Source organism: Salmo trutta, chromosome 1 (genome assembly GCF_901001165.1).
Source record: "Salmo trutta chromosome 1, fSalTru1.1, whole genome shotgun sequence".
Lineage (NCBI taxonomy): Eukaryota > Metazoa > Chordata > Actinopteri > Salmoniformes > Salmonidae > Salmo > Salmo trutta.
In genome coordinates, this window is record NC_042957.1 from 35,352,828 (window position 1) to 35,380,776 (window position 27,949).

Consider the following 27,949-nt stretch of genomic DNA (forward strand, 5'->3'; position numbering starts at 1 on the left):
TTCAACTTTGGTACAGTAATGCTACAGAATATGCACTATATTTTCACAGGTGTGGATCCTCATCCTACTCATCACAAAGGCTTGCATCCCAAATGGCACCCTATTCCCTATATAGTGTGCTACTTTTGACCAGAGCCCTGCTGATCCCCAAATGATTAAGAGACTTCAGAAAATAAACTTTTAAGGTTGTCAATAATTTGGTCAGCAGTGAGCCCAGAGACAATACAGAATGGGTGGGTGTGAGAAGAGAGAGGCTGCTGAGAGCTCTGAGCAACAGATGTGACGTCCCTCAGGGACACTGAACAGTGGTGGGCTCACCAACCAAGGAGGAACTCCCACACACACACCACACACACAAACATGCACACAGGAAAATGAGCATCACTTCAGCGAGCCTCACTAACAGAGGGGAGTGTGTTGTGGTGGGTGGGGTTCTGGAATGTTGGTCACCCCACTCCCAAAAAAAGGGAGGGTTGACTGAAGCACTGAGATGTGACATGCTTGCTGTATTGCATACTGTCCATGCTCCCTCTCACCCCAAACTCCCTTAGTGGAAGTGTATGTGGGAGAAGAGTATGCTTCTTTGTTGACCCATGAGGCAAAATATCTCTTTGGTTCAGATTTTAACCACACCAAACAATTACACAGCACTCCAAGCATCCCACTGGGCACAGACGTCATTTCAACATCAAGTTTTGATTTACATTTGGTTGAGTTGTCAACTAATGCGAATTCAACGGGAAATCCACAAAACAATTCACCATGTCAGTGGATTTAGGTTAAAAGTTGGGTGAGAAGAATACTACATTTACTTAGGTTGATTGCTTTTTTCAAATCCAATCAGTTTCCACATTGATTCAGCGTCATCACATTGATTTTTGAAGTTTTTATGACCAGGTAACAATGTTGATTCAACCAGTTTTAGCCCAGTGGGATGTCTCTCACACCCTCACATGCGCTTTCGGTTAGCTGAGGCATGCAGGCAGGCAGCACTGTGACTGCCAGTTAGACCATGCAGCTAACAATTCACCAGTCAGGAGAGTTGGGCCCGAGCAGAGACCTACAAGGCCTTGCTAAAACACACTGGGATGAATGTAGCCCACGGCCCTGGAGTGGGGTGAAGAGAGCCCAGAGACTGGCTCAGATTACACAAGGAGAAGGGATGTGTCCCAATTGGCACATTATTCCCTGTGGGCCCTGGTCAAAAGTAGTGAACTGAACTAAATAGGGACCATTTGAGACTGCACACAGACAAAGCTACCTTGCTCACCTGTAGTTTGCCACTCTCAGCACATAGCCTAGGCCTACAGTCAGGAGGCCTACAGTCAGCATCCCGAGGCCTACAGTCAGCATCCTGGAGTTGCCTCTTCACTGTTGACGTTGAGACTGGTGTTTTGCGGGTACTATTTATTGAAGCTACCAGTTGAGGACTTGTGAGGCGTCTGTTTCTCAAACTAGACATTCTAATGTACTTGTCCTCTTGCTCAGTTGTGCACCAGGGCCTCCCACTCCTCTTTCTATTCTGGTTAGAGACAGTTTGCGCTGCCTAACAACAGACCTACAAGCCCTCAGTCCAGCCTCTCTCAGCCTATTGCAGACAGTCTGAGCACTGATGGCGGGATTGTGCGTTCCTGGTGTAACTCGAGCAGTTGTTGTTGCCATCCTGTACCTGTCCCGCAGGTGTGATGTTCGGATGTACCGATCCTATACAGGTGTTGTTACACATAGTCTGCCACTGCGAGGGCGATCAGCTGTCTGTCCTGTCTCCCTGTAGCGCTGTCTTAGGCGTCTCACAGTACGGACATTTCAATGTATTGCCCTGGCCACATCTGCAGTCCTCATGCCTCCTTGCAGCATGCCTAAGGCACGTTCACGCAGATGAGCAGGGACCCTGGGCATCTTTCTTTTGGTGTTTTTCAGAGTCAGTAGAATGGCCTCTGAAGTTTTTATAACTGTGACCTTAATTGCCTTTGAATTCTAAATAAATCACTGGCAGTGTCCCCAGCAAAGCACCCCCACACCATCACACCTCCTCCTCCATTCTTCATGGTGGGAACTACACATGCGGAGATCATCCGTTCACCTACTTAAAGTGTTTGTTCTACTGGATATTATAGGTGAATGCACCAATTTGTAAGTCGCTCTGGATAAGAGCGTCTGCTAAATGACTTAAATGTAAATGTAAATGTACTTTGCGTCTCACAAAGACACAGAGGTTGGAACAAAAAATCTCAAATTTGGACCAAAGGATACATTTCCGTAAGTCTCTTCTTATTATTGGTGTCCTTTAGTAGTGGTTTCTTTGCAGCAATTCGACCATGAAGGCCTGATTCACGCAGTCTCCTGTGAACAGTTGATGTTGTGTCTGTTAATTGAACTCAGTGAAGCATTTATTTGGGCTGCAATCTGAGGTGCAGTTAACTCTAATGAACTTATCAAGAAACACGAGCAATGGACATTAGACCGGTGGACATCTGTCCTTTAGTCTGATGAGTCCAAATTTTAGATTTTTGGTTGCAACCGCCATGTCTTTGTGAGACACAGAGTAAGTGAATGGATGATCTCCGTATGTGTGGTTCCCACCATGAAGCATGGAAGAGGTGTGATGGTGCTTTGTTGGTGACACTGTCTGTGATTTATTTAGAATTCAAGGCACACTTAACAAGCACGGCTACCACAGCACTCTGCAGTGATATGCAGTGATATGCCATCCCATCTGGTTTGCACTTATTGGGACATTCCAGGTGAAGCTGGTTGAGATAATGCAAAGAGTGTGCAAAGCTGTCATCAAGGCAAACTTTGAAGAATCTGAATTATAAAATATATTTTGATTTAACACTTTTTTGGTTACTACATGATTCCATATGTGTTATGTCATAGTTTTGATGTATTCACTATTATTCTACAATGTAGAAGATAGTAAAAATAAAGAAAAACCCTTAAATGAGTGGGTGTGTCCATACTTTTGGCTGGTACTGTATATATATATCCATTGATTATTGAAGAATATAACTGATAAGAGAATTATCTATTAAAGGTAAATGAATCAATAGACCATGATGAATTATTAGTCATACAGAATGGTTCATGAATAATCAATGTAATGATCAATGTAGGGATAGATAAGTTTGATTAGTTCTGGAAAGTTCAGGAACCATGTGATAGGGAAAGGAATGTGTATATGCAATTACGAGGGACACCAGGAGACAGATGGTCCTGGGAGTGGAAGCTTCAAAGCATTTCTTATCTTGAGGGAAAGGAACAGGCGAGCTCGGGAGAGTGATAAAGAGGGTGAGAAGTTTGTGGGGGAGACAGGTCACCAACAGTTTGTGTGTAAATGCATGTGCGTAAGAAAGCAAGAACTATATAATGACTTTTTTGTTATCCTGACCTCAGAACGTTCTCTGAATAAAGCTACAGAAACCTTTTGCAGAAAGCTGAGTCCTTGCCTAATTATTTTAACCCATTGTCTTACAAACCTTGGGCATTAGTCAAGGCGAATTGATTATTGATTATTATCATCAAAGATATAAAATTCCTTTAACAATAACTTATAAATGCCTCATGAGCTTAGTTTAACTCTCACACTCCAAGAACCCAAAATATAAGCTTGTTTTACTCCAATGTTTGTAAACATTGTAAAATATAAACAAATACTGTGTAGCCTCATTACATGGTTAAAACAATAATTGTTATACCGTGGATGGTCAGTGCTTGCATCCATAGCTCTGTCTATTAATCTGAGAGTGGTTCCATTTCTCCAGGCCCATCCCTCAGCTTTTTTTTTTACCAAAACAGGCGGGGCGACCGTTTGGTTATCTGTGGATTTGCCCTTTAAACAGCTGCACATTATCAAGATATCAAAGTGTTACCAACAAAAAGGTCAACAATAGGCCTAATGCAAATGCAGCATATGGCATTCATTTTTCACATGTAAATAGCACTTTCAGTAGAGCTCAAACATGCCGTTCCATGAGCGCAGCATTTATTTTCCAACTCGAATCAATGAGCCCAGTCAGTCCTCCATGACAACTGTCATGGAAATTCATGTATACTGAGAGAGACTTTGTAATTTCTTCAAATAATTATCTTTATTTAATATTAATTCATTATTGCAATAATGAAGCTGGTCGACCACACACTCGGGCAAGTGTGTTGCTGAGAGCTTAACTTTTACAGACAATGCAGAGTTCTTATATAGTAGATAAAGAAATGCTTAGTCATGGCTGGTTCCTTCCCTCCCATGCATATCGGGGGACACCACAAGCCATCCTGGGTTCATCCTGTGGTCATCTGCTCCTGGTGTTGTTTTAACCCCACCCCGGCTTAGTTTCCCAGATACCAGGATGATTAGAGGCAATAAGGGATTGTTCTACTCTTCCAGGCTATCTCTATCTCGGGTCACACACACCACATCTTATCTATGGAATCACAGCTGTAGGTTTTTTATCACCAAGTCATTAATCAATTGTCAGCTCAAGCTCCAGAGGCCCAACTCAGTCCCATAGACACAGATGAGAGTACTCATCAAAGCTATTCGATGCATAAACAGTATTATAACAATCTCCCACACAACAAAATCATAAACAACAGAGTAGGGCTGGCTAATAAGTCCTTTGTTTTGGGGTCATGTTCAGGTTAAACAATTTGGCTAATCTCTACTTCCATATTTTCAAGTGCTATTCTTGAAGATCAAGGGGTATAACATTTATTGAAATGACTGGAATTCTGATAGACTTTGGTTTTTAATGTAAAGATATAATTTAATCGTATTATTATATGTAGTAGAAAGCGATGGATTAGAAGAAGCCTATAAAACCAACCCATAAAGTAAGATTTTACATCCATATATGGCCAGCTATGTAAACTTTAACATTGATTTATACTGCAATAGATGTCGTTCAATTGGTAACATACATTTTTGTCTTCTTCTAATGCCTCTTAAGGGGAAAGTAATCTAAAAGTAACGTAATGTAATCAGATTACGTGACTGAGTTTGGGTAATCCAAAAATTACGTTACTAATTAAAATTTTGGACAGGTAACTAGTAACTAACATTTAGAAAGTAACCTACCCAACCCTGCCTACAGTACATCCTGGTACTCAGGCTCATCATATGGCTAGCTGTACAATGTACTTCACACAATGGCTGTGAATTATACAACTGATATTTTTGTGATACAATAAACCAGGTGTACTCAACTACTATTTGAGAAGGTCCGGATAGTTATTATTTATTGGCGTAGTAACAAACCTCCACCTCGCAACGCAGGTAAGCCAAAACTGTTAACACCCCTCTTGTTGGCGGAGAGAAAGTTTTGCAGTTTAAATGAGTCTTTCCTGCAATTCTGCATATTTTGGCATGGGGTGGAGAGAAAATGTTGCCGTTTTAAAGCTATTTTCCTACAATTCTACACATTTTGCCATGTCAACCTTCTCAGTAACAGTTACAGAAACGTTTTACTTTGTCACAATGTCGACTGAAGGTGGCGCCTCTCCCCGTTCGGGCGGCGCTCGGCGGTCGTCGTCGCCGGCCTACTAGCTGCCACCGATCCTCTGTTCATTTTCTTTTGGTTAGGTCTAGTTTAGGTTTGCACCTGTATTGTGTTAGTTCATTAGTGGGGGGGTTATTTAGTCTTTCTGTTTAGGTTTGGGTTTGTGTGTGATTGTTTTCGTCAGGTTTGTTAGGCTGGGGTTAGGTGTTTTTCCCTCTGCCTGTGTGTTAGTAAGGCTGCGAGTTTTGGGCTGCGCCCCTACTCTGTTTTCGGGCTCATTCCGTTTTTTTTGTATTGTTGCCCTGCCTTACCTGTTTTTTGGCAGTTGTGGATTGTGCCTATTAAACGTGTGTTCACAGACATTTGTCTCCTGCGCCTGACTTCACCCCTCCTGCTTCCTTGAGTACCCCTGACAGAATTACGCACCAGATAGATTGAGTCAGCAGGAGCTGCAGCGCCAACCCAGTCCATGGAGGAAAGGGTTACCCAACACTCCACCATCCTCCATCGTCTGGGCACCGCCATGGACCAGGTGTTGGCGCGCCTGGAGAGCTGGGACAGAAGCGCTCCCTCCCCCACTAACGCTGATGCTCAACAGCCTGCGCCTCTACCAGCACCGACAGCACCCAGTACCAGTGGGGTTAAACTCGCGCCCCCGAGGGAATACGATGGGACAGCCGCTGGGTGTAAGGGGTTCCTACTCCAGCTGGAGCTATACCTGGCGACCGTCCGTCCCCCTCCCTCGGGAGAGGAGAGCGTCAGCGTCTCGTGTCTCACGGGTAGAGCCCTGGAATGGGCCAACGCCGTTTGGGACAGTCCGGACTCGGCCATGGACCGCTACCCGGAGTTCACCTGCCGCTTCGATGCAGTATTCGATCATCCACAGGAGGGTAAAGTGGCGGGTGAGCGTTAGAGTTCCGGACCCTGGCCGCTGGAGCGGGGTGGAATGAGAGGGCCCTGATAGATCACTACCGTTGTAGTCTGAGGGAGGATGTCCGCCGGGAGTTAGCTTGTCGGGACACCACCATCACCCTGGACCAGCTTATTGATCTGTCCATCCGACTGGACAACCTGCTGGCCGCCCGTGGGCGTCCGAACCGGGCCCTGTTCATTCCACCTCCCAGCCCTCCTGCTCCAACGTCCATGGAGATAGGGGGGGGCTGCAGCCAGGAAGACTGGAGGGGGAGCCTTCTCCTGCACCCACTGTGGTCGCAGAGGGCACACTGCCAACCGGTGCTGGAGGAGCTCGCCCGGGAGTCCAGAGGGCAGGCAGAGCACTCCTTCGACATCTCAGGTGAGTCAGCACCAGCCTCACCCAGAGCCCCCTGTCGGCCATATGCATGTGTTAGTTTCCTTTCCTGAATTTTCCCCTCACTCCCGGCTTAAGGCGCTAGTCGATTCAGGCGAGGCGGGGAGTTTTATGGACCGTGGGGTCGCCACTAAGTTAGGGATTCCCCTGGTTCAGTTGGACCAAACCTTCCCCGTGCACACCTTAGACAGTCGACCACTTGGGTCAGGGCTGGTCAGGGAGGTCAGAATCAATGAGTCTCTTTCTCATTGATTCCCTGGCGTTTCCGGTGGTACTAGGGATCCCCTGGCTAGCCAATCACAACCCTAAGATTTCGTGGAGACAGAGGGCTCTTAAGGGGTGGTCGAAGGAGTGCTCGGGCAGATGTATAGGGGGTTTCCATCGGTGCAACTACTACGGTGGAGAGTCCAGACCAAGTCTCTACCGTGCACATTCCCTCAGAGTATGTCGATTTGGCTATCGCCTTCAGTAAAACGAATACGACTCAATTACCACCTCATCGACGAGGAGACTGTGCGATAAACCTCCAGGTTGACGCTGCACTCCCCCGGAGTCACGTGTATCCCCTGTCTCAGGAGCAGACAGTGGCTATGGAAACATATGTCACTGAGTCCTTGAGGCAGGGATACATTCGGCCATCCAAATCACCTGTCTCCTCAAGCTTCTTTTTTGTGAAGAAGAAGAAGGAGGGGGGTTTGCGCCCGTGCATTGACTATAGAGGTCTAAATTCCATCACGGTGGGCTTTACTCTGGCTTTACTCAAAGTTAGTGGCATGTCGTTAGTAAAGATTTAAAAAAGCAAGGGGCCTAAACAGCTACCCTGGGGAATTCCTGATTCTACCTGGATTATGTTTGATAGACTTCCATTTAAGAACACCCTCTGTCTTCTGTTAGACAAGTAACTCTTTATCCAAATTATAGCAGGGGGTGTAAAGCCATAGCACATACGTTTTTCCAGCAGCAGACTGATCGATAATGTCAAAAGCTGCACTGAAGTTTAACAAGACAGCCCCCACAATAATTTTACCATCAATTTCTCTCAGCCAATCATCAGTCATTTGTGTAAGTGCTGTGCTTGTTGAGTGTCCTTCCCTATAAGCGTGCTGAAATTCTGTTTTCAATTTGTTTACCGTGAAATGGCATTGTATCTGGTCAAACACAATTTTTTCCACAAGTTTGCTAAGGGTTGGTAACAGGCTGATTGGTCGGCTATTTGAGCCAGTAAAGGGGGCTTTACTATTCTTGGGTAGTGGAATGACTTTAGCTTCTCTCCAGGCCTGAGGGCACTCTAGTAGGCTTAAATTAAAGATGTAGCAAATAGGAGAGGCAATATCGTCTGCTATTATCCTCAGCAATTTTCCATCCAGATTGTCAGACCCCGGTTGCTTGTCATTGTTGATAGACAACAATCATTTTTTCACCTCTTCCACACTGACTTTACGGAATTCAAAAGTACAATTCTTGTCTTTCATAATTTGGTCCGATATACTTGGATGTGTAGCGTCAGCGTTTGTTGCTGGCATGTCATCCCTAAGTTTGCTTATCTTGCCAATGACAAAGTAATTAAAGTAGTTTGCAATATCAGTGGGCTTTGTGATGAATGAGCCATCTGATTCAATGAATGAAGGAGCCGAGTTGGCTTTTTCCCCCAAAATGTCATTTAAGGTGCCCCATTGAATTGCAATTGTCCATTTTTACATGTACAATTATATTTCATTAATTTATAAGATGCTCTAATCACACCATGGTGCCATCAGACTTCTGATACCAATGCAGGGTGAGAGGGGTCCACAAAATTGAACCGCTATAAAAAAAAATGGTATTGAAAAATACAAATTACAGCTCTCAGAAGTATCTTGTTACAAAATACATTGGACTGTAGTTCAACCCAGTGTAATACAAATGACAGAATACTCAGAAGTAATTGAAATACTGCCCATCTCTGCTGACAAGTTAGTAAAAGCTCTCTAAGGTCAGACAGTCAGTGAATGACATAAGAGGAAAACTGTCCATGCACTGACAATTTTCAAGGCACCGTGTGCCTTCTACTGTTACAACTCTCAACATCAGTAAGTTAAAAGCAAGACTGATTTCCCAAAAATAAATAATATAACAAAAATAAAGTCGAGACCCGTGGTCTATATTGACACTGTTCCGGGTCGAGATCCGCCTGTTAAGTATGGTTGCAATAGACTTTGTCTGTGCAAACATTATTACACCACCATTCCGATGTGTCTCTACAGCATTTTTGTAATTATTTTTGTTCCGAATATCTCTCTGTTGTATCACAACCATTGTGCCAAAAGTGTACAACTTAATGTGTACGGGCCTAGGTGTTTTTGAAACAAGTACCATGGGACAGCCTGACTGCATGATGTTCAGGATAGGACTAAAAGAGCTGTGAGAAAGATGGCTCTCAGACTCTATATTATTTTTCTAACTCAATCTAAAGGGCTATAAAACACACTTTCTGATGTGGTTCTATTTATATAAAACTCAACTTGCATCCCAAATGGTACCATATTCCCAACATAGTGCACTACTTTTGACCAGAGCCTAATCACCAAATCTGCACATTCTCTGCTTCATGCCTCGTTGATGCAGTTGAGCTAAGTTCCCTTACAAAACCACAATGTGCAAAGAAATACTTAGTCTGAAGAATGACTTTAACAAATTTAATAACCACTGTAGGTAAGCATCTGCTAACAGGACTGATTTCAAATCAGTTCTTGCATGACAGACAAGGTTTTGAAACACTAACACACACTTCCTGACCCCCACCCCCATTTCCTGTTGCCAAGAAATATTCACATTGTGTCATCGCATATGGAGCTGACACCTATATATCTAGATTCAGATACACACACTTAGCACAAAATGTAAATATAAATACATATATTATTGAATTCATATATTACTTTTCATGATGTAAACATAAAAATAAAAAATCACCTCCAAGAATTCTGAAAAATAGTTATAAAAGTACATAGTTATAAAAGTACATTCTCAGACAGAAATAGCCCTAACCGGTCACCGCATCATGTTAACAAGTTCATTTCATAAAACTGACCACTGCATATCTTTGAAAATAATACATAATATGAACTTATATGAACACTGACATTCTAAACAACACTCTGCCATCTTGTCTGGAAAATAATTCATTCACAGCGACATATACTGTAAAGTAGTAGTACAAAAGGTCTAAATTTAAGCAAGGAAAATATAATTGGCCGTTACACAATATTGTTTCCAAATGTTCCTCAAAAATAATTTCTACTTTTAACATGGATACAGTGAATCAATCAGTCATATTTTCAGTGAAAACACAACAAAAATCTTGCCAGCGAACGAGGTAGCAATGTTGCGCAACCAGAAAATGGCCTTGTAGTCACTGGTGCAGCAGAAAGGCAGAACTCATGAAAATATCTAGTTTTACTTGTAGAAGTATGTTACAGTTGTGTAAACAGGTGCCTAATCTTACTGTTCTGGGTCCCTACCCACGTCCTTGGAGCTCAACATGTGTCCCTCCTCCAAGGGCCTCACCCTGGAGGCACCAAACAGAAGCAAAAATGATAAAACAGGGAGGTCCAATAACCTGTACTGGTCCAATAAGAAATAGTTATTTTTGTTTTCCATTGCGAAACGTTTTGAAACGTTGCTGGCCCTAATGTATACACCCCTGTCCAGGCTCAGAGCTCAGATCTCGGTCAGTGTCAGCAGGACCTTTCCCCCCACCTCCTCCATGCGGATGTGGAAGGCATCCTCGTTGGAGTAATGCTTGATGATGTTGTCGTCCATATGAACTAGGATCCTACAGACAAGAGAGTAGAAGTGATTTCCTTATTTTCAAAGTGGAGTTTACTCTATAAACATGTTCTAGATTATTTACTTTCCACGCGTCCCAAATGGCACCATATTCCCTATGTAGTGCACTACTTCTGACCAGAGCCTTATGGCCCTGGTCAAAAGTAGTGCACTATATAGGGAATAGGGTGCCATTTGGGACATACATCATTTCCAGTGACCTAGATCATGAGCAGTGACACCGGTCTTACCCTTTTTTGCACCTCTTGTAGACTTTCCCCATTTTTCCAAGCGGCAGCTCATATTTATCAGATACCTAGAGATGTGATGAAAAACAGGGGCAACCCCCTATGAGAACTGGGCGCGAACAGTCAGTCAATACAATACATTCCACTGAACGCCTGTGTGCCTTCTCTGACGAGTGACTGCTTCCTGACAGACACAAACAGGAAACAAACCTATCTGACTGTGACACTGTGGTTTGCACCCCAAATAGCACCTTATATACTATACAGTACACTACTTTTGACCAGGACCCAATGGACCCTGGTCAAAAGTAGTTCACTATAAAGGGAATAGGGTGTCATTTAGGATGCATACAGGGTGGCAAACTTCACACAAATAGCTATGTCTGCTTGCTATGTATTTAAACCGATGGGGGGAAAAAACAAGGTCACTTATATGGCACACACTCAAAACATACAACACTTATCAGACAAAGGGAAGTATTAAAGTCCGACTCCAGCTATTTTTGAACTTTGCCTGTTGAGAAATGATATCCCTGGTATAAATACAGTAATGTCAAATAAGACGTTCTGAGCTAAATAGATTCATTTCAGACTCATCTACGAAAATCGAGGACTTCTGAAAATACTTCTGTAAAAACAAAGGTTCTATGGAACCCAACAACATCTGCTCACAGCCTCCAGTAGTCCTGCCAGAGTGGGCGTCCTCAGCATTAGAGCATCAAACACCTCCTCTGTCTCCTTACGGACGTAGAGCAGCACTAGAGGAACACAGAGAGAGACGAAACCAAAAGTCAGATACCACACCAAAAGATTGCCTACCACACCAACCCCCACAGTGTGAGGGAGAGATGCAGTCAGATACTACACCAACCCCCACAGTGTGAGGGAGAGGTACATTCAAATTCCACACCAACCCAGTCAGATACTACCACACCACACCAACCCTCAGTGTGAGGGAGAGTTTCCATAAGCAAATGGAGGTAGGAATACACACAAAGTATGGTGTGAGACAGTTTCAAACATTAAAATACTGTGTGGGTTTCTCACTCAGTCAAGTCACTGAGATCTTAGCAACTACTACAGCATTGCCCTAATATCCTGCTGGGTGACATTTCCATGGTTGTGGTGTGTATTCATGCTGAAAGAACTGCCACTCTCACCCCCTATAAAGATAGTGAAACTAAGTTTACATGGACTGTCTACGAAATGGCACCCTATTCCCTATATAGTGCACTACTTTTGACCATAGCCCAGGATAGGGGGCCATTTTGGACACCCCTTTGTTACACAGAGAGCAGGCTGGACCATAATTGCACTTTGCTCCTTTCTTGCTGGCGTCTTGGGAATTGGCTATGAGCCTGGTCAGCAATAGACTAGTCTGACAGAGACCGCACCAAACAGTAAACAGCCCCTAATCATTCTCAGAACCTTTCCCCCGCCACACACGTGAGTGGGAAAAAAAGCTATCCCCTTTGGACTACATGTCAGGAAAATGATCACGTTCCACTTGGAAAACCAGTTGAGTGTGTTTGTGTGTGTTGTGTTTTGTTCATCCAGAGAGGGGGGGTTTGGAAGCCACGTGGCCTGTGTTTACATGAATTCAGTAAGCTGAACTAGGTGGGAGCAGCCTGAACAACAGCAGCCAGAGCAACAAACACAACTAGAGTGCAGACAGCCAGAAAGCATTTCTCCCTCTCTCTCACGCTATTTTTAATTCTCTTTCCTTCACTCATTCTCTCTATTTTGCTCCCGCGTTCTATAATTCTCTCTCTCTCCGGTTTATGCCTTCTCTTTACTGTCTCTAAACGGTCTCTTTTTCACTCTGTCTGTCTGTCTGTCTGTCTGTCTGTCTGTATAGGTCTCTACTATTTGATGTACCCTTTTCTGGCTCCTCCCTCCTGGCTCTCTTGTGAGTGGCAGAGTCAAATTCCTCATCATAGTGGAGCAGTCTCTTCTGCCCCAAGCTGCAGAAAAACAAACAATACATGTATGACTATCATGAGTATGGATGAGTACGGAAAATGCAGTTAATCACTTATTATGGGTATGCAGCATTTCCAATAATTTTATTTTTACATTTATAGCATCTATACATGTTACCTGATATTACAAGTCTTGTCTACAAGAAGAACAGTACTCACCCATCCTCACCATCATCTGATAGGCATGCCTGATAAAGGATAAAGAGCAAGATTAGATACCCAATATCCGTATCTCTACTGATATCTATGCAAATAACGATTGCTAAAAAGCAGTGGTAGAAAAAGCACCCATACTTGAGTAAGAGTAAAAATACCTTTAATAGAAAATGACTGAAGTAAAAGTGAGTCACCCAGTAAAATACTACTTGAGTAAGTCTAAAAGTATTTGGTTTTAAATGTACTCAAGTATCAAAAGTAAATGTAATTGCTAAAATATACTTAAGTATCAAAAGTAAAAGTCTAAATAATTTACAATCCCTTATATTAAGCAAACCAAACAGCACCATTTTCTTGTTTTTCTTATTTTTGGATAGCCAATGGCACACTCTAACACTGAGACATACTTGAATAGCAAAGCATGTCTTATTTTTGGATAGCCAATGGCACACTCCAACACTGAGACATACTTTAATAACAAAGCATGTATGTTTAGCGTGTCCTCCAGATCAGAGGCAGTAGGGATGACCAGGGATGTTCTTTTGTGTGTGAATTGCACCATTTTCCTTTCCTGCTACGCATTCAAAAAGTAATGAGTACTTTTGGGTGTCCGGGAAAAAAAGTACATTATTTTCTTTAGGAATGTAGTGAAGTAAAAGTAGTCAAGAATATAAACAGTAAAGTAAGGTATAGATACCCAAAAAAACAACTTAATTAGTACTTTAAAGTATTTTTACTTAAGTACTTTACACCACTGCTAATAAGTATAACATGCAAATGACCCAGAGCATAGTCTTTGTTCATGTTTAGGATCGTTAGTCCTCTAGTTGTTTACAGGGACAACCACCTTGAGGGGGAAACCCGAGCCCCTACAGGACAATAACAAGGACATCATGTGATGTCACATCTCCAGAATGTTCTTTACCTGGGCTATTTGTTCAGCTGCTATTGTTTCAAGCCAACTACACTGAAACTCTCCAGTCAGTGTAGCACAAGCACCCCTTGAGGACTGCCGTCTCTTAGCTGTGATAGTCCTTTTGTGTTCTTTATGTTGCACAACACACATTTTCTAAAAAGATGTCTCAAAAATGATATTTCCCCTGTCATGTATTTACATGTGATCTCACACAAATTTAAGTAAGTCTTGTTATATGAGCTTTACTCCTCTATTTCAGCTGATTATTGTATTTAAATGAACCAGCAGTATTGTATGCAACCAGGTGTATATTGTTTTTATAACTAATTTGTATTACAAATTATCCAGGAAAATGTTGCTCAGTCCTAGCAAAGGCTAAAAACAAAACGTCCCTAGAGACTATGGTAAGTTTGACGATATGCTGCAGTGTAACATGGGTAGGGTTGCATTCCAGTTTCTTTCCCAAAGTTCCCAGGTTTTTCTAGAAATCCCAGTTGGACGATTCCCTCCCTGCTTATTGCCTCGATTCCAGGAATCCTCCAACTGGTATTTCTAAAAAGTCCAGGAACTTTGGGAAAGTTACTAGAATTTTGAAACCCTAAATATGGGTAATGTAAGATGATTTTCTTGGGGGTAGGGTAGATCAGCTTTAATACTTGAGATAGATTGTAGGTTCTATTAATTTAATTGTTTGCATGATTTCGAAACCCCTTTACTTATCACCCCACCCTACCATCCCTACCCTACTTGGAGTAAACTAATGGACAACCATACTTCTACTGCTACTTACAGTTATTTCGCTCACATCTAACGGTACCTGTAGTTAAATAACTATAAATATCGCCTCTTTCTTAAATTGCTGGATTTTTCACCCAATGTCCACAGATCAATCCATCTTTCCTAGTATAATGCCATTTAGCTATTTCCTTTAGCAATACATCCCTCCATTTTACTATGATGTCTAACGAGGGTTCTGAACCTCCCTATTTATAACATTTCTACTTAGTATATTGCCCTAAAAATAAATACTTTGATATTTCCCATTGACTGATTCTGGTTTTCAGATACCCTAACATTACAGTTTGCAGGTCCACCTGAACCCTGATATTATGACATAACAACCATTCCTGGACCTGACTCCAAAAGCGAGCCACCAATGGACAGTACAAGAAAATATGTTTCCTTGTGGTAAAGTCTGTACAAGGCTGACTGTTCAATGCCCCATATATTGAGCATTCTTTTTGTAGCAAGTATTTTATATAATAGTTAAAACGAGCGGATTGATGTGTCAATAGTTTTTTTTATATTTCAGACCCTATGCCAAGGTATTGGGACATCAAAAACCTGTTCCCAACTGACATGAAATGTGTACAGTATCGCTGTCAAACCTTTTGACTTTAAGTGGAACTTATACATTTTTTGATTTATACTAATCATTTTAAGCCATTTATGATTTTTAATGGGAGGCAGACAGACTAATTCTTTAATTTCTTTTTGAAGTGATTGTCTCTTCCAATTTTGTGATAGAGTCGTGATGAGTTGGTTATAATTTCGTATTGAGCATACTCATTGGTACACTGTTATTAGTTGCTTGTGTGACATAATTTTACAATTTTTGTTTACAATGTCCTTCATAAATATTATATCCTTTTAGTAAACCCCCCCGCCCAAATGTGTTTTTCTTCTCTATCAGTATATTGGAGTTTAGCCATATTATTTGCTGTAATATTACATCTGCCTTTTCTGGAGGATGAAATTGAAATTGTAGCCAACTCTGTATGACTTCATTTAAAAAGGAGGATACTTTAAACAGGGATCCACTGTAAGGTTTTAAGATGCAAAAAGCCCACTCTTAAACATAGGATGGGCCTCTCTTAGTACCTTTCTAGAAAACCAATTTGGATTTAGATACAATTTCTGGACAATGGAGGCTTTAAGAGAGCGGTTTAATGCTTTAATATTTTAACTTTACATGTAATGTAGGACTTACATGGTGGCGCAGGGTGCTGGGGAAGTAAACCTCAGGGATGAAGAGGACCGGCTGGGAGTCCATATCACTCATGGCTTTGAACGATGTTATGTCCACATGCTTCAGCTTCAGAGGGTCTTCCACACCTGCGATAGGACAGCAGGGGAGGTAGATTGGTTAACATGGGAGCAGGATGGGACAGTAGTCCCGCTCATCAAAATAGGGGCCCTCCGTCTGGGCGCTCCACCATCGGTTGTGAGAAGAGACCAATGGGACTGTTGCAAAGAACATGTGCTTTTCCTTTTCTTCAAGGTGTTTTTATTTTATTGAGGCAGGTCTACTATTGTATGTCAACTCTAGAGACTGAGTTTCTTTACCCTTGACATGCTGTTTCCCTGGCTGGCTTTTTAGGGGTTAGTTGAGGACAGGATTTTGTGAATCACACAAAAATGTATTCGTTAAAAGCACTATATATTAATCTCGGTTAACCCAGAAATAAAGTCTTGCGTAATTGGTCAGATGTTCGATTAAGTTACATTTTAAATTTTTTACATTTTAGTCATTTAGCAGACGCTCTTATCCAGAGCGACTTACAGAGGTGAATGCATACATTTCATACATTTCCCCCCCCTTTTTTTTCTTACTGGTCCCCCGTGGGAATCGAACCCACAACCCTGGCGTTGGAAACACCATGCTCTACCAACTGAGCCACACGGGTTCATATGTGTTGAGAAGAGATAGAATGAGGATCAGAAACGGACTGAAGAGCTCCACCCTCTCTCTTTGCAAGTTACGGGCAAGTCTATGGGCCAAATGTCCCCAACCCTTCCGAAATTCAAAAGAAGCTAACACCTGCGAAATCGTGATTTGTCCAAAGCACCGGAACTATGAGCAGGGACACACATAAGATTGTCTACCGTTCACCAGCCGAGAGTAACTGCACCCCTGAACAGTGTCGGCAGTCAATCTCTTTTGTGCTCACACAGAAAAGACGTTTAAGTCGTCAGCCACAAAGCCTTGTTAAAATACTCCAAACCAAAAGGTGGCAGTAGCCTTGTTTGGCAATGCATGTCCGTGTGTGTTGCTTAGTTTATGGTGTAGATCCCTATGCTAGCTAGCTGAGCTAATGTTGCTATTTTGTAGAAAGCCCTTGTAGATACTAGCCAGATGGCCACAGCTAGATAACTATCTAGAAAGATGACAAAGAAACAATTTAATCCACTTTCCATAATCCCATAGCCAAATGTTTAGCCAGCTAGCTAACAATAGCATATTCGTTTGCTAGCGCAACATAGTTAGTTAGCTAGCTAAGGACACTGCACTAACTCGGCCGCTACCACAGGCAGCTGTTTCATGGAAACATAAACAGTATGACTTAATCATAATGTCAATACTAGCTACAGTGGTTAGCGAGCTTGGAGGAGGTATTTCATTTTGTGTGCATTGAATCTGTGCACTTAGCTACCATCACATAGCCTGCATTGCATATAAAGTGTGACTGACTCATGACATTTAACCATGCATATATGGAGAAAATGCCCTCTTCTTGCCTTTTTGTTGTCACTTTTGTTGGGGTTCATGCTCTTTGATTGACTCAAAGTCAAGTTGTTGGCCACTGACGATAATTGTGATTCTCGTCAGTGGCAGGTTCGTCGCTAGCGGGTCGGCACGCAGCAGGTTAACGATTTTGTTCTAGCATGAGAAAGAATGGCCTCTCACTGTGATAAGTACCTATCGGCAGTGAGATTCTCGATGTGTTTCATTCTTTATGCTGCTCGTTATCTCACAAGCATCCTGTTGTATCAAGACAGATTTACGGTATCATTTATGTTTACGTTGTCTGTCCACGAGAGATTATATATATATATATATATATATACACACACACACACACACTATTCCAAAATCATGGGCATTAATATGGAGTTGGTCCCCCCTTTGCTGCTATAACAGCCTCCACTCTTCTAGGAAGACATTCCACTAGATGTTGGAACATTTCTGCAGGGACTTGCTTCCATTCAGCAACAAGCGCATTAGTGAGGTCGGGCCTAAATCGCAGTCGGCGTTCCAATTCATCCCAAAGGTGCTCGATGGAGTTGAGGTCAGGGCGCTGTGCAGGCCAGTCAAGTTCTTCCACACTGATCTTGACAAACCATTTCTGTATGGACCTTGCTTTGTGCACTGGAGCATTGTCATGCTGAAACAGGAAAGGGCTTTCCCCAAACAAAGTTGGAAGCTCAAAATCGTCTAGAATGTCATTATATGCTGTAGCGTTAAGATTCCCGTCACTGGAACTAAGGGGCCTAGCCCGAACCATGAAAAACAGCCCCAGACCATTATTCCTCCTCCACCAAACTTTACATTTGGCACTATGCATCCGAGCAGGTAGAGCTGGGTGGTATACCGTATTTTACGATATACCGGTATTGATGCATGGACCGGTTTGGGGTTTTTACTTTACCTTCTATAACGGCATTTGAATGTTTGTTAAATGTGATACGCTGTGTAACGTCCATATATATAGTTTATTTGCTACTTGAGTCATCTATCTCCTCTCTCTCTCCATGCCACTTTCCACACAGACCTAGCCCCGCCCCCTGTCACTCAAGTAGCGCCTTTGTTGTTCCTCTAACATGAGACATTTATGGTCAATGCAGCACATGAAACAATATTGATGGCAACGATGGTGTTTTCAATTTTCTTCTTAATATAAATCTACTAGCTTGTTAGCCGCTAATGCTAATCGCAAGCTAGCTGATAAATGTACTGCGTCAGAGCAAACGTAACTAGCTATACAGCCTGATAATACCAGTGATGGTGTAGACCTACATCTGCATGTTTTTTTGTGCAACAGTATCTTCTACATCAAAGAGGAATACACAAAGCAAGAATGTTAACTACATGAAGTAGCTAAGAGAAAACATTAAATGAAGCCAAAGATTATAGGGTCCCCTAGGAAACACTGGTCAACACTTCTTTCCTACCCTGTCACAATAACTCCTCCCTGGCATTTTCATTTGTCGTCGTAAAACTGTATTTAAAGTCCTAACTAAAATATTCTAACTTTGGTATTTGAATAATAATTACATTTCCATGATTCTGACAGTTCACCCAAGTGTTTTGCTCTAAATCACAAGTCAAATCGCAATTGCAACATTAGGTTAAAAATAAGGCCTAGATTGTTTGCCCATATTGTGCAGCCGTACGTGGCAGTGTGGAAATGATCTCAAATGAGTGCAGGAAATGCAGAAATATATGGAAATGCAGAAAATTAGTTTGGGTGTAAGTTGAATTGAACAGATTCGTCCATCGAACTGCCAAATGGTGAAGTGTGATTCATCACTCCAGAGAACGTGTTTCCACTGCTCCAGAGTCCAAATGCGACGAGCTTTACACCACTCCAGCCGACGCTTGGCATTGCACATGGTGATCTTAGGCTTGTGTGTGGCTGCTTGGTCATGGAAACTCCTCCCTTCACAGAACAAGTCCTCCACTGGCAGCTTCATTAAATAGTACCCGCAAAACACCAGTCTCAACGTCAACAGTGAAGAGGCGACTCGGGGATGCTTGCCTTCAAGGCAGAGTTCCTCTGTCCAGTGTCCTTTTTCCCATCTTAATCTTTTCTTTTTATTGGCCAGTCTGAGATATGGCTTTTTCTTTTTAACTGTGCATAGAAGGCCAGCTACCCGGAGTCGCCTCTTTACTGTTGACTTTGATCCACGGTCTGGTTCCTCCGGCGACACAGAAGCGGGGGGGATCAGCGGGCGGTGTGGGGGCTACGCCCCGAACCAGAGCCGCCGCCAAGTATAGATGCCCACCCGAACCCTCCCCTATAGGTTCAGGTTTGCGGCCGGGAGTCCGCACCTTTGGGGGGGGGGGTACTGTCACGCCCTGACCTGAGAGAGACGGTTTATTTCTCTATTTTGTTAGGTCAGGGTGTGGGGTGGGCATTCTATGTTTTGTATTTCTTTGTGTTGGTCCGAGTATGGTTCCTAATCAGAGGCAGCTGTCTATCGTTGTCTCTGAATAGGAATCATACTTAGGCAGCCTTTTCCCAGCTGTGTTTGGTGGGTAGTTATTTTCTGTTTTATATTCGTTACCTGACGGAACTGTTTGGCTTTTCGGTTTGTTTCTTTGTTATAGTGTTTCATTGTTTAATAAATATAATGAACACTTACCACGCAGCACTTTGGTCCCCTCTCTACGACAGCAGTAACATTTATTGCTTCTTTAATCAGAACAACAGTTCTCAGCTGTGCTAACATAATTGCGAAAGGGTTTTCTAATGATCAATTAGCCTTTTAAAATGCTAAACTTGGATTAGCTAACACAAAATGTGCTTTTCTTTCAAAAACAAGAACATTTCTAAGTGACCCCAAACTTTTGAACGGTAGTATATATGTGTGCGTGTGTGTGTGTGTGTGAGACTTAAAGACTGACTGATTGATTGTATCAGGTGTACTGTACTCACAGGCTGCGGTTGTCTCCTGTCCCCTTCCCTTCCTTTGAGTCTGCTTCCTCTCCTCGTCTCGGATTTTCCTCTCGGCACCTTTGTCACAGAACACCTTGATCTGGCAGTAGGCTCTGTGCACTAGCTTGTCACCATGGCCACCACAGCTGTAGGTGTCAATCTGGAGGTTGAGAGGAAGGCCCCGCACTCCCTTTTGAGGGGAGAAGTCTGTACTCAGACAGTTCACTGACACAAACACCTGATGGGGCAAAGATCAAGGTACATGAGGATTCAAATTCTTAAACTCTTTATTGTTCATCCAACTTACATTGGACAGAAAAGTCTATGGCATGAGGCTCACATACAACATTAAATAAAAGCACCAATAATGACATGAAAACATACACAGGTAGAGTAGTAATAGACCGAATGTTTTACATGTAAATGAACTGTTCTGATGCACATTTATGGGTTTATTTCCATTGAGTATGACATTTCTTTCACGCTGGTAGAAAACCAAGGTAGAAAATTGTAGTCTCTAGAAATTATAGTCGTGGGTTATTTCAAAGTGTTGTGTATGATTGATTTACTTGTGTATGTCTCCCCCAGCTGGAGATTGTTTGTATCTACTTTATTTTTCTGACAAAACATAGACATACATTTTGCTCCAAATTCTGGTGTAGAGTGAAGTTGCCTCTAGACTAGAGTCTCTAGAGTCTGGATGCTGATCTCGGGTCAATTTGGCATTTTTTACACTATTGGTTCAGGTTAAGATTGGGGGAGATCAAGTGGATCCTAGATCTGTACCCAGGGGAAACTTCACCCCAGAGCCCAAAATATTTGTCTCTTTTACCCGTGGCTCGTCCTTAGTGTCCCATGTGAAAGAGATGGCATTGTAGGCGATCTCCTCAATACTGGCAATCGTATTGAAGCTCTCTTTGTAGTCAGCTGGGATGAACAAACAGGGAAGAGATACAACAGGATGGTTTACACACAAACAATAATGTTTGTTTGACTGTTTTGTGACTGTTTTGGTTGTGTGTGTGTGTGTGTGTGTGTGTGTGTGTGTGTGTAAAGCAGCATCGTTCTTGTTTGGAACAATCGATTGACTGCATTTGACCTAACACAACAGCATGCAAACTTATAGTGAATTTAACAGTGAGGAAGAGGAACTGCGCTGCTTGAGTGACAGAGGGCGTGATGTGTGCAGAAAGCGGCCACAAGAGCAGAAAAAAAAGACATTGCACACGGCTGAGATGCATTTCAAAATATTGTGTGCGATATGGATTTCTTGCGATATGAATATTGCACGTCAATACTGCGATTTCGATGTGAATTCAATGAATTGTGCAGCCCTAGTGTGAGTGAGAGTGTGTGCGTGCATGCATGCGGTTGTGTGTGCGTATGATTGCAGTGTGTGTATGAATGCGTGTGTGTAACCCCTTTACCAATATCAATGCAGCGCTGCTTGGCTGTGTGCTGTCTGCTGTGCCAGTATCTCCAGTGTTTGAGCTGGTCATCTGTGAACTTTTCCTCTCCAAACACCAGCATCACCACACTCTGAAATATTCCATCAGTAAGTCATTCCCAAAACATTCCCCAAACCTAGAGACACACTAGATACCTGTAGGATAGAAATGGATAAAGAGGTCGAGAAAGAGAGATGAGAGCGAGGGGAGAGAAAGACACAGAGGGGGAGGGAGGAGAGAAAGAGAGGGGGGAGAGAAAGACAGAAAGAGCGATAAGAATAGAAACAGAAGAGATGCAATAGAGAAGCTCAGACCCGGAATGCTCCATTGAGGTGGGGTAGGACCGTGGGGTCCCCTAGCTCTCTCAGGGTGATGGGGTAGAACTGGCCCTTGTTCAGGTAACTCATCTGGCCACTGCCGCTCTTGGGCCGGATAGACTGGGGAGCCTCCAGCATGTACTCAAAGTGTTGACTGAGAGAGAGAGAATATTCTTTGTCATTATACATCCTGATGGCTGGTGACTATGAAAGCATTTTTGAAAACACACAAAGTTCAGTTCATTTATTCTGCCTTTAACATGAATGTGTAAAAGGAATGTGTCTCTATCCCATGTTTGACTGAGTATGTTACCTTGCTGTCAAGCTGTAGTAAGGGTATCCACCTGGAGGGATGGAGGCCATACGTTGCTGGAGCTCCTCCGAGTGAGGGAAGACCTGTGGGTCACAACAAAACATTCCAGGGGAACATTAGCACCATAGACATAGGATGCGACCCAAATGGCACCCTATTCACTTGGCTTTATAGTGCACTATAGGGAATATGGTGCCATTTGGGTGACACCCATAATAATCTGTTTAGGTGACCATTACATATTGTACTACAAGTGAATAGGCTGTTCCTCACGAGCCTGCTACTTTAACAGAGCGTGAGACGCTCTCATTCACTTCAATGGGGCGGCAGGTAGCCTAGTGGTTAGAGCGTTGGGCCAGTAACCGAAAGGTTGGTGGATCGAATCCCCGAGCTGATAAGGTAAAAATCTGTCACTCTGCCCCTGAACAAGGCAGTTAACCCGCCGTCATTGTAAATAAGAATTAGTTCTTAACTGACTTGCCTAGTTAAATAAAGGTTAAATATTTTTTTTTAAATGAAACCTGGGTGTAAGCAGTACAGCTCCACGAGAGGATTGCGCTACTCAGTGTAAAATTATGCCCTGGTTCAATCTGGTTCTGCAGTAACAGTTAGAGGACCTACCTCATTGCAGCTGCCCTTGTAGGTGGAATCAGGGGTGAGGCTCTTGGCTCTGGGGCTGTACTGGCTGTGGTTGAGCTGGTGACTGAAGGCCATTCCGTCGGACTGAGAGCTGTGGGGACCAGGGGGGAGGCCCACTGGGAAGGAGTGCAGGGCCAGGGTCCGCCCTGTGCTGATGGAGTAGGAGGGAGGGCTGGAGAGGCAGACTATGGAGTCTGAGGCTGGGTAGAGAGCCCGGATCTTATCCCCCTGGCTGGGTTGGCTGCTGCCCTTGGCCGCAGTGTTGCGAGGGACGGCCCTCAGGGGAGAGTCTTGGAGTGGCATCATGACGTTTCTGAGGAGATGATCAGAGTAACTGTCATCTCAGAAACCAACTTTCTTTACTTCAACACACTTTGTCTCGATTTACAGTAAATATAAAGTAAAGTATTCCAAGTCATAACTGGATAACAACATCATAACTAAGGATATTCATTACATTTTGTTTGGATCAGCATCGCCCAGGAGCACTTCTGTTTTGGGCTGTCCAGTCGTTCTCCTATCTCGTGGCACCTAGAAAAGTAATATAATATATATGATATATACTGCTCAAAAAATAAAGGGAACACTTAAACAACACAATGTAACTCCAAGTCAATCACACTTCTGTGAAATCAAACTGTCCACTTAGGAAGCAACACTGATTGACAATACATTTCACATGCTGTTGTGCAAATGGAATAGACAACAGGTGGAAATTATAGGCAATTAGCAAGACACCCCCAATAAATGGTTCTGCAGGTGGTGACCACAGACCACTTCTCAGTTCCTATGCTTCCTGGCTGATGTTTTGGTCACTTTTGAATGCTGGCGGTGCTTTCACTCTAGTGGTAGCATGAGACGGAGTCTACAACCCACACAAGTGGCTCAGGTAGTGCAGCTCATCCAGGATGGCACATCAATGCAAGCTGTGGCAAGAAGGTTTGCTGTGTCTGTCAGCGTAGTGTCCAGAGCATGGAGGCGCTACCAGGAGACAGGCCAGTACATCGAGACGTGGAGGAGGCCGTAGGAGGGCAACAACCCAGCAGCAGGACCGCTACCTCCGCCTTTGTGCAAGGAGGAGCAGGAGGAGCACTGCCAGAGCCCTGCAAAATGACCTCCAGCAGGCCACAAATGTGCATGTGTCTGCTCAAACGGTCAGAAACAGACTCCATGAGGGTGGTATGAGGGCCCGACATCCACAGGTAGGGGTTGTGCTTACAGCCCAACACCGTGCAGGACGTTTGGCATTTGCCAGAGAACACCAAGATTGGAAAATTCGCCACTGGCGCCCTGTGCTCTTCACAGATGAAAGCAGGTTCACACTGAGCACATGTGACAGACGTGACAGAGTCTGGAGACGCCGTGGAGAACGTTCTGCTGCCGGCAACATCCTCCAGCATGAACGGTTTGGCGGTGGGTCAGTCATGGTGTGGGGTGGCATTTCTTTGGGGGGCCGCACAGCCCTCCATGTGCTCGCCAGAGGTAGCCTGACTGCCATTAGGTGCCGAGATGAGATCCTCAGACCCCTTGTGAGACCATATGCTGGTGCGGTTGGCGCTGGGTTCCTCCTAATGCAAGACAATGCTAGACCTCATGTGGCTGGAGTGTGTCAGCAGTTCCTGCAAGAGGAAGGCATTGATGCTATGGACTGGCCCACCCGTTCCCCAGACCTGAATCCAATTGAGCACATCTGGGACATCATGTCTCGCTCCATCCACCAACGCCACGTTGCACCACAGACTGTCCAGGAGTTGGCGGATGCTTTAGTCCAGGTCTGGGAGGAGATCCCTCAGGAGACCATCTGCCACCTCATCAGGAGCATGCCCAGGCGTTGTAGGGAGGTCATACAGGCACGTGGAGGCCACACACACTACTGAGCCTCATTTTGACTTGTTTTAAGGACATTACATCAAAGTTGGATCAGCCTGTAGTGTGGTTTTCCACTTTAATTTTGAGTGTGACTCCAAATCCAGACCTCCATGGGTTGATAAATTGGATTTCCATTGATTATTTTTGTGTGATTTTGTTGTCAGCACATTCAACCATGTAAAGAAAAAAGTATTTAATAAGATTATTTCATTAATTCCGATCTAGGATGTGTTATTTTAGTGTTCCTTTTATTTTTTTGAGCAGTGTATTTATGGTGTTGGAGGTACTTATAGAATCTTTATAGTAAAGTAGGTATATAGTAGTAGTAATATAAACTCAGCAAAAAAAGAAACATCCTCTAACTGTCAACTGCATTTATTTTCAGCAAACTTAACGTGTAAATATTTGTATGAACATAAGATTCAACAACTGAGACATAAACTGAACAAGTCCCACAGACATGTGACTAACAGAAATTGAATAATGTGTCCCTGAACAAAGGGGGGGGGGGGGGGTCAGGATGAGCCTGCAGGAAGGGTACCACATGAGGGAGTCTTCCCTGTAACGCACAGCATTGAGATTGCCTGCAATGACAACAATCTCAGTCCGATGATGCTGTGACACACCGCTCCAGACCAAGACGGACCCTCCACCTCCAAATTGATCCCGCTCCAGAGAACAGGCCTCGGTGTAACGCTCATTCCTTCAACAATAAACGTGAATCCGACCGTCACCCCTGGTGAGACAAAACCGCAACTCGTGAAGAGCACTTTTTGCTAGTCCTATATGGTCCAACGACGGTGGGTTTGTGCCCATAGGCGACGTTGTTGCCAGTGATGTCTGGTGAAGACCTGCCTTACAACAGGCCGACAAGCCCTCAGTCCAGCCTCTCTCAGCCTATTGCGGACAGTCTGAACACTGATGGAGGGATTGTGCGTTCCTGGTGTAACTCGGGCAGTTGTTGTTGCCATTCTGTGCCTGTCCCGCAGGTGTGATGTTTGGATGTACCGATCCTGTGCAGGTGTTGTTACACATGGTCTGCCACTGTGAGGACGATCAGCAGTCTGTCCTGTCTCCCTGTAGCGCTGTCTTAGGCGTCTCACAGTACGGACATTGCAATTTATTGCCCTGGCCACATCTGCAGTCCTTGCAGCATGCAGCATGCCTAAGGCACAGTCACGCAGATGAGCAGGGACCCTGGGCATCTTTCTTTTGGTGTTTTTCAGAGTCAGTAGAAAGTCCTTTTTAGTGTCCTAAGTTTTCATAACTGTGACCTTAATTGCCTACTGTCTGCATGCTGTTAGTGTCTTAACGAGCATTCCACAGGTGCATGTTCATTAATTGTTCATGGTTCATTGAACAAGCATGGGAAAGTGTTTAAACCCTTTACAATGAAGATCTGTGAAGTTATTTGGATTTTTACGAATTATCCTTGAAAGACAGGGTCCTGAAAAAGGGACGTTTCTTTTTTTGCTGAGTTTAGTAGGTATATATAAGGTACCTTGTAGTAGTCGTAGAGGAGGCCCAGAGCGTTGGCACTGTCCTCATCTCCATTGATGCTCATCATGGCCTTGGAGGCGGCCGTCAGGGGGTTCTCCAGGAAGGCCCTCCATGCCTCGTCATCCTCCGCGAATGCTTGCCGCTGACCACCGCTGTACGACGGCTCATTCTGGAGCACCAGAACACCCCTTTTTCTGCACAGTGAGTGGGACAGTCCAACATTTAGTTCAGAATCCCCCTTTCTGCAGTGGGACAGTCCAACTTTTAGTTTAGAACCCCCCCTCCTTCTGCACAGTGGGACAGTCCAACATTAAGTTCAGAATACCCCTCTTTCAGCAGTGAGACAGTCCAACATCTAAAGTTCAGAATCTCCCTTATTATGCCCAATAGCCATAACCTCTTCAATGTTACATATTACACGGACAGAAGCAGTCCCATAGAGTGAGCAGCAGGTTTGTAAGTGCTACCTTCAAGCAGTAGCACTCTTGACAGATCTATTATCCTGTTCTACCAGCAAGACAGGTATTCAATTCGCTGTCTGTGTCATGGCAGTCAGACTAATCACTAATGTCTACGCTTAGGAGTAAATTAATGTAATCGTTTTGTTTAAATACAAGTTGTCAGGTACATTAATGGGACGAGTGTGTCAGTATTTTGTACATTGTCTAAAGTTCAATACACAATCAAGTGCATTACCGAACTGCCATTAATTTAGATTTCTTTCGAAAGTTTTCCAAATGCAAAAAATATTAAATGAAACCCAGTTCAAAATATTTACAGGATCAGCATTAAACAATCTTAAATACACCTGTAAAAATACTAAAAATATATATTTTATAAATATTACAAATTGTGACCCAGTAACTCACAATAGTTTACCTAGGCTACCTGGATAGTTAGGCTATGGAAATTCATCAATCGAATTGCGATAAAGTTATCATTCATACCCGTTATTGCACACCTGTAAACAGACGTATTCTGCTCATATTCACACACCCAACACAACTGGACCGTGGAAACCTACTTACTTGCCAAGCTCCTGTGTCATTTCGCTCTGCCGGACTGGACTTTCTAGTTAGAACGGTAAATCCGATCCGTTCACTATTTTAAAAAACACGAGATGCTGGTAGGTGAACGTATGTCAACCGTGTCCTCCAGAACTAGTTTATTCGGCTTTTCTCGATCTGTGAGCCGGAGTTCTACCTGCGATAGGTCACGCCATTGGCTTCCTGTGACAATGGGCGGGTTTCAGGTAAACGTACATAGGCCTAGGAAATAGATTGAAGGCTCACAAAAACCCGATACACACCAGTTTCGTAGAGAGGAAGTGCCTGAGACTTGGAACAAAGTATTCCAAAACCACACTAATGGCAGGTAACACCTACTACATGTCCATCACATTATAAACTGAAGTAACACGCACATTTGGAATAATAACAGCGCTCTCGAACAGCCTGTACTTAAACTAAAATGTCAGGCATTCCTTAAATGAAAAGAGCTACACAGGGCT

At 43.5% G+C, this 27,949-nt stretch overlaps 1 protein-coding gene across 2 annotated transcripts; it reads right to left on the minus strand.

Annotated features, from left to right (window-relative positions):
• Positions 1-9,465: 9,465 nt before the first annotated feature.
• Positions 9,466-27,763, minus strand: LOC115194994 (grainyhead-like protein 1 homolog). Of its 2 annotated transcripts, none has more exons than XM_029754898.1 (15): positions 27,468-27,763; positions 26,441-26,633; positions 23,528-23,601; positions 23,053-23,383; positions 22,432-22,514; positions 22,116-22,272; positions 21,781-21,892; positions 21,186-21,280; positions 20,354-20,591; positions 15,904-16,028; positions 13,001-13,029; positions 12,738-12,823; positions 11,532-11,617; positions 10,863-10,927; positions 9,466-10,618 (listed from the first exon to the last, which is right to left on the minus strand). In XM_029754898.1, the coding sequence occupies exons 1-15, from the start codon at positions 27,485-27,487 to the stop codon at positions 10,504-10,506; spliced, it is 1,809 nt and encodes a 602-aa protein (XP_029610758.1). In that variant the 5' UTR covers positions 27,488-27,763; the 3' UTR covers positions 9,466-10,503. The 2 variants fall into 2 exon arrangements, with proteins under 2 accessions (XP_029610758.1, XP_029610763.1); XM_029754903.1 differs by lacking the exon at positions 27,468-27,763 and adding an exon at positions 27,387-27,431 and having other exon boundaries at positions 10,504-10,618.
• Between the last annotated feature and the right edge of the window lie 186 nt (positions 27,764-27,949).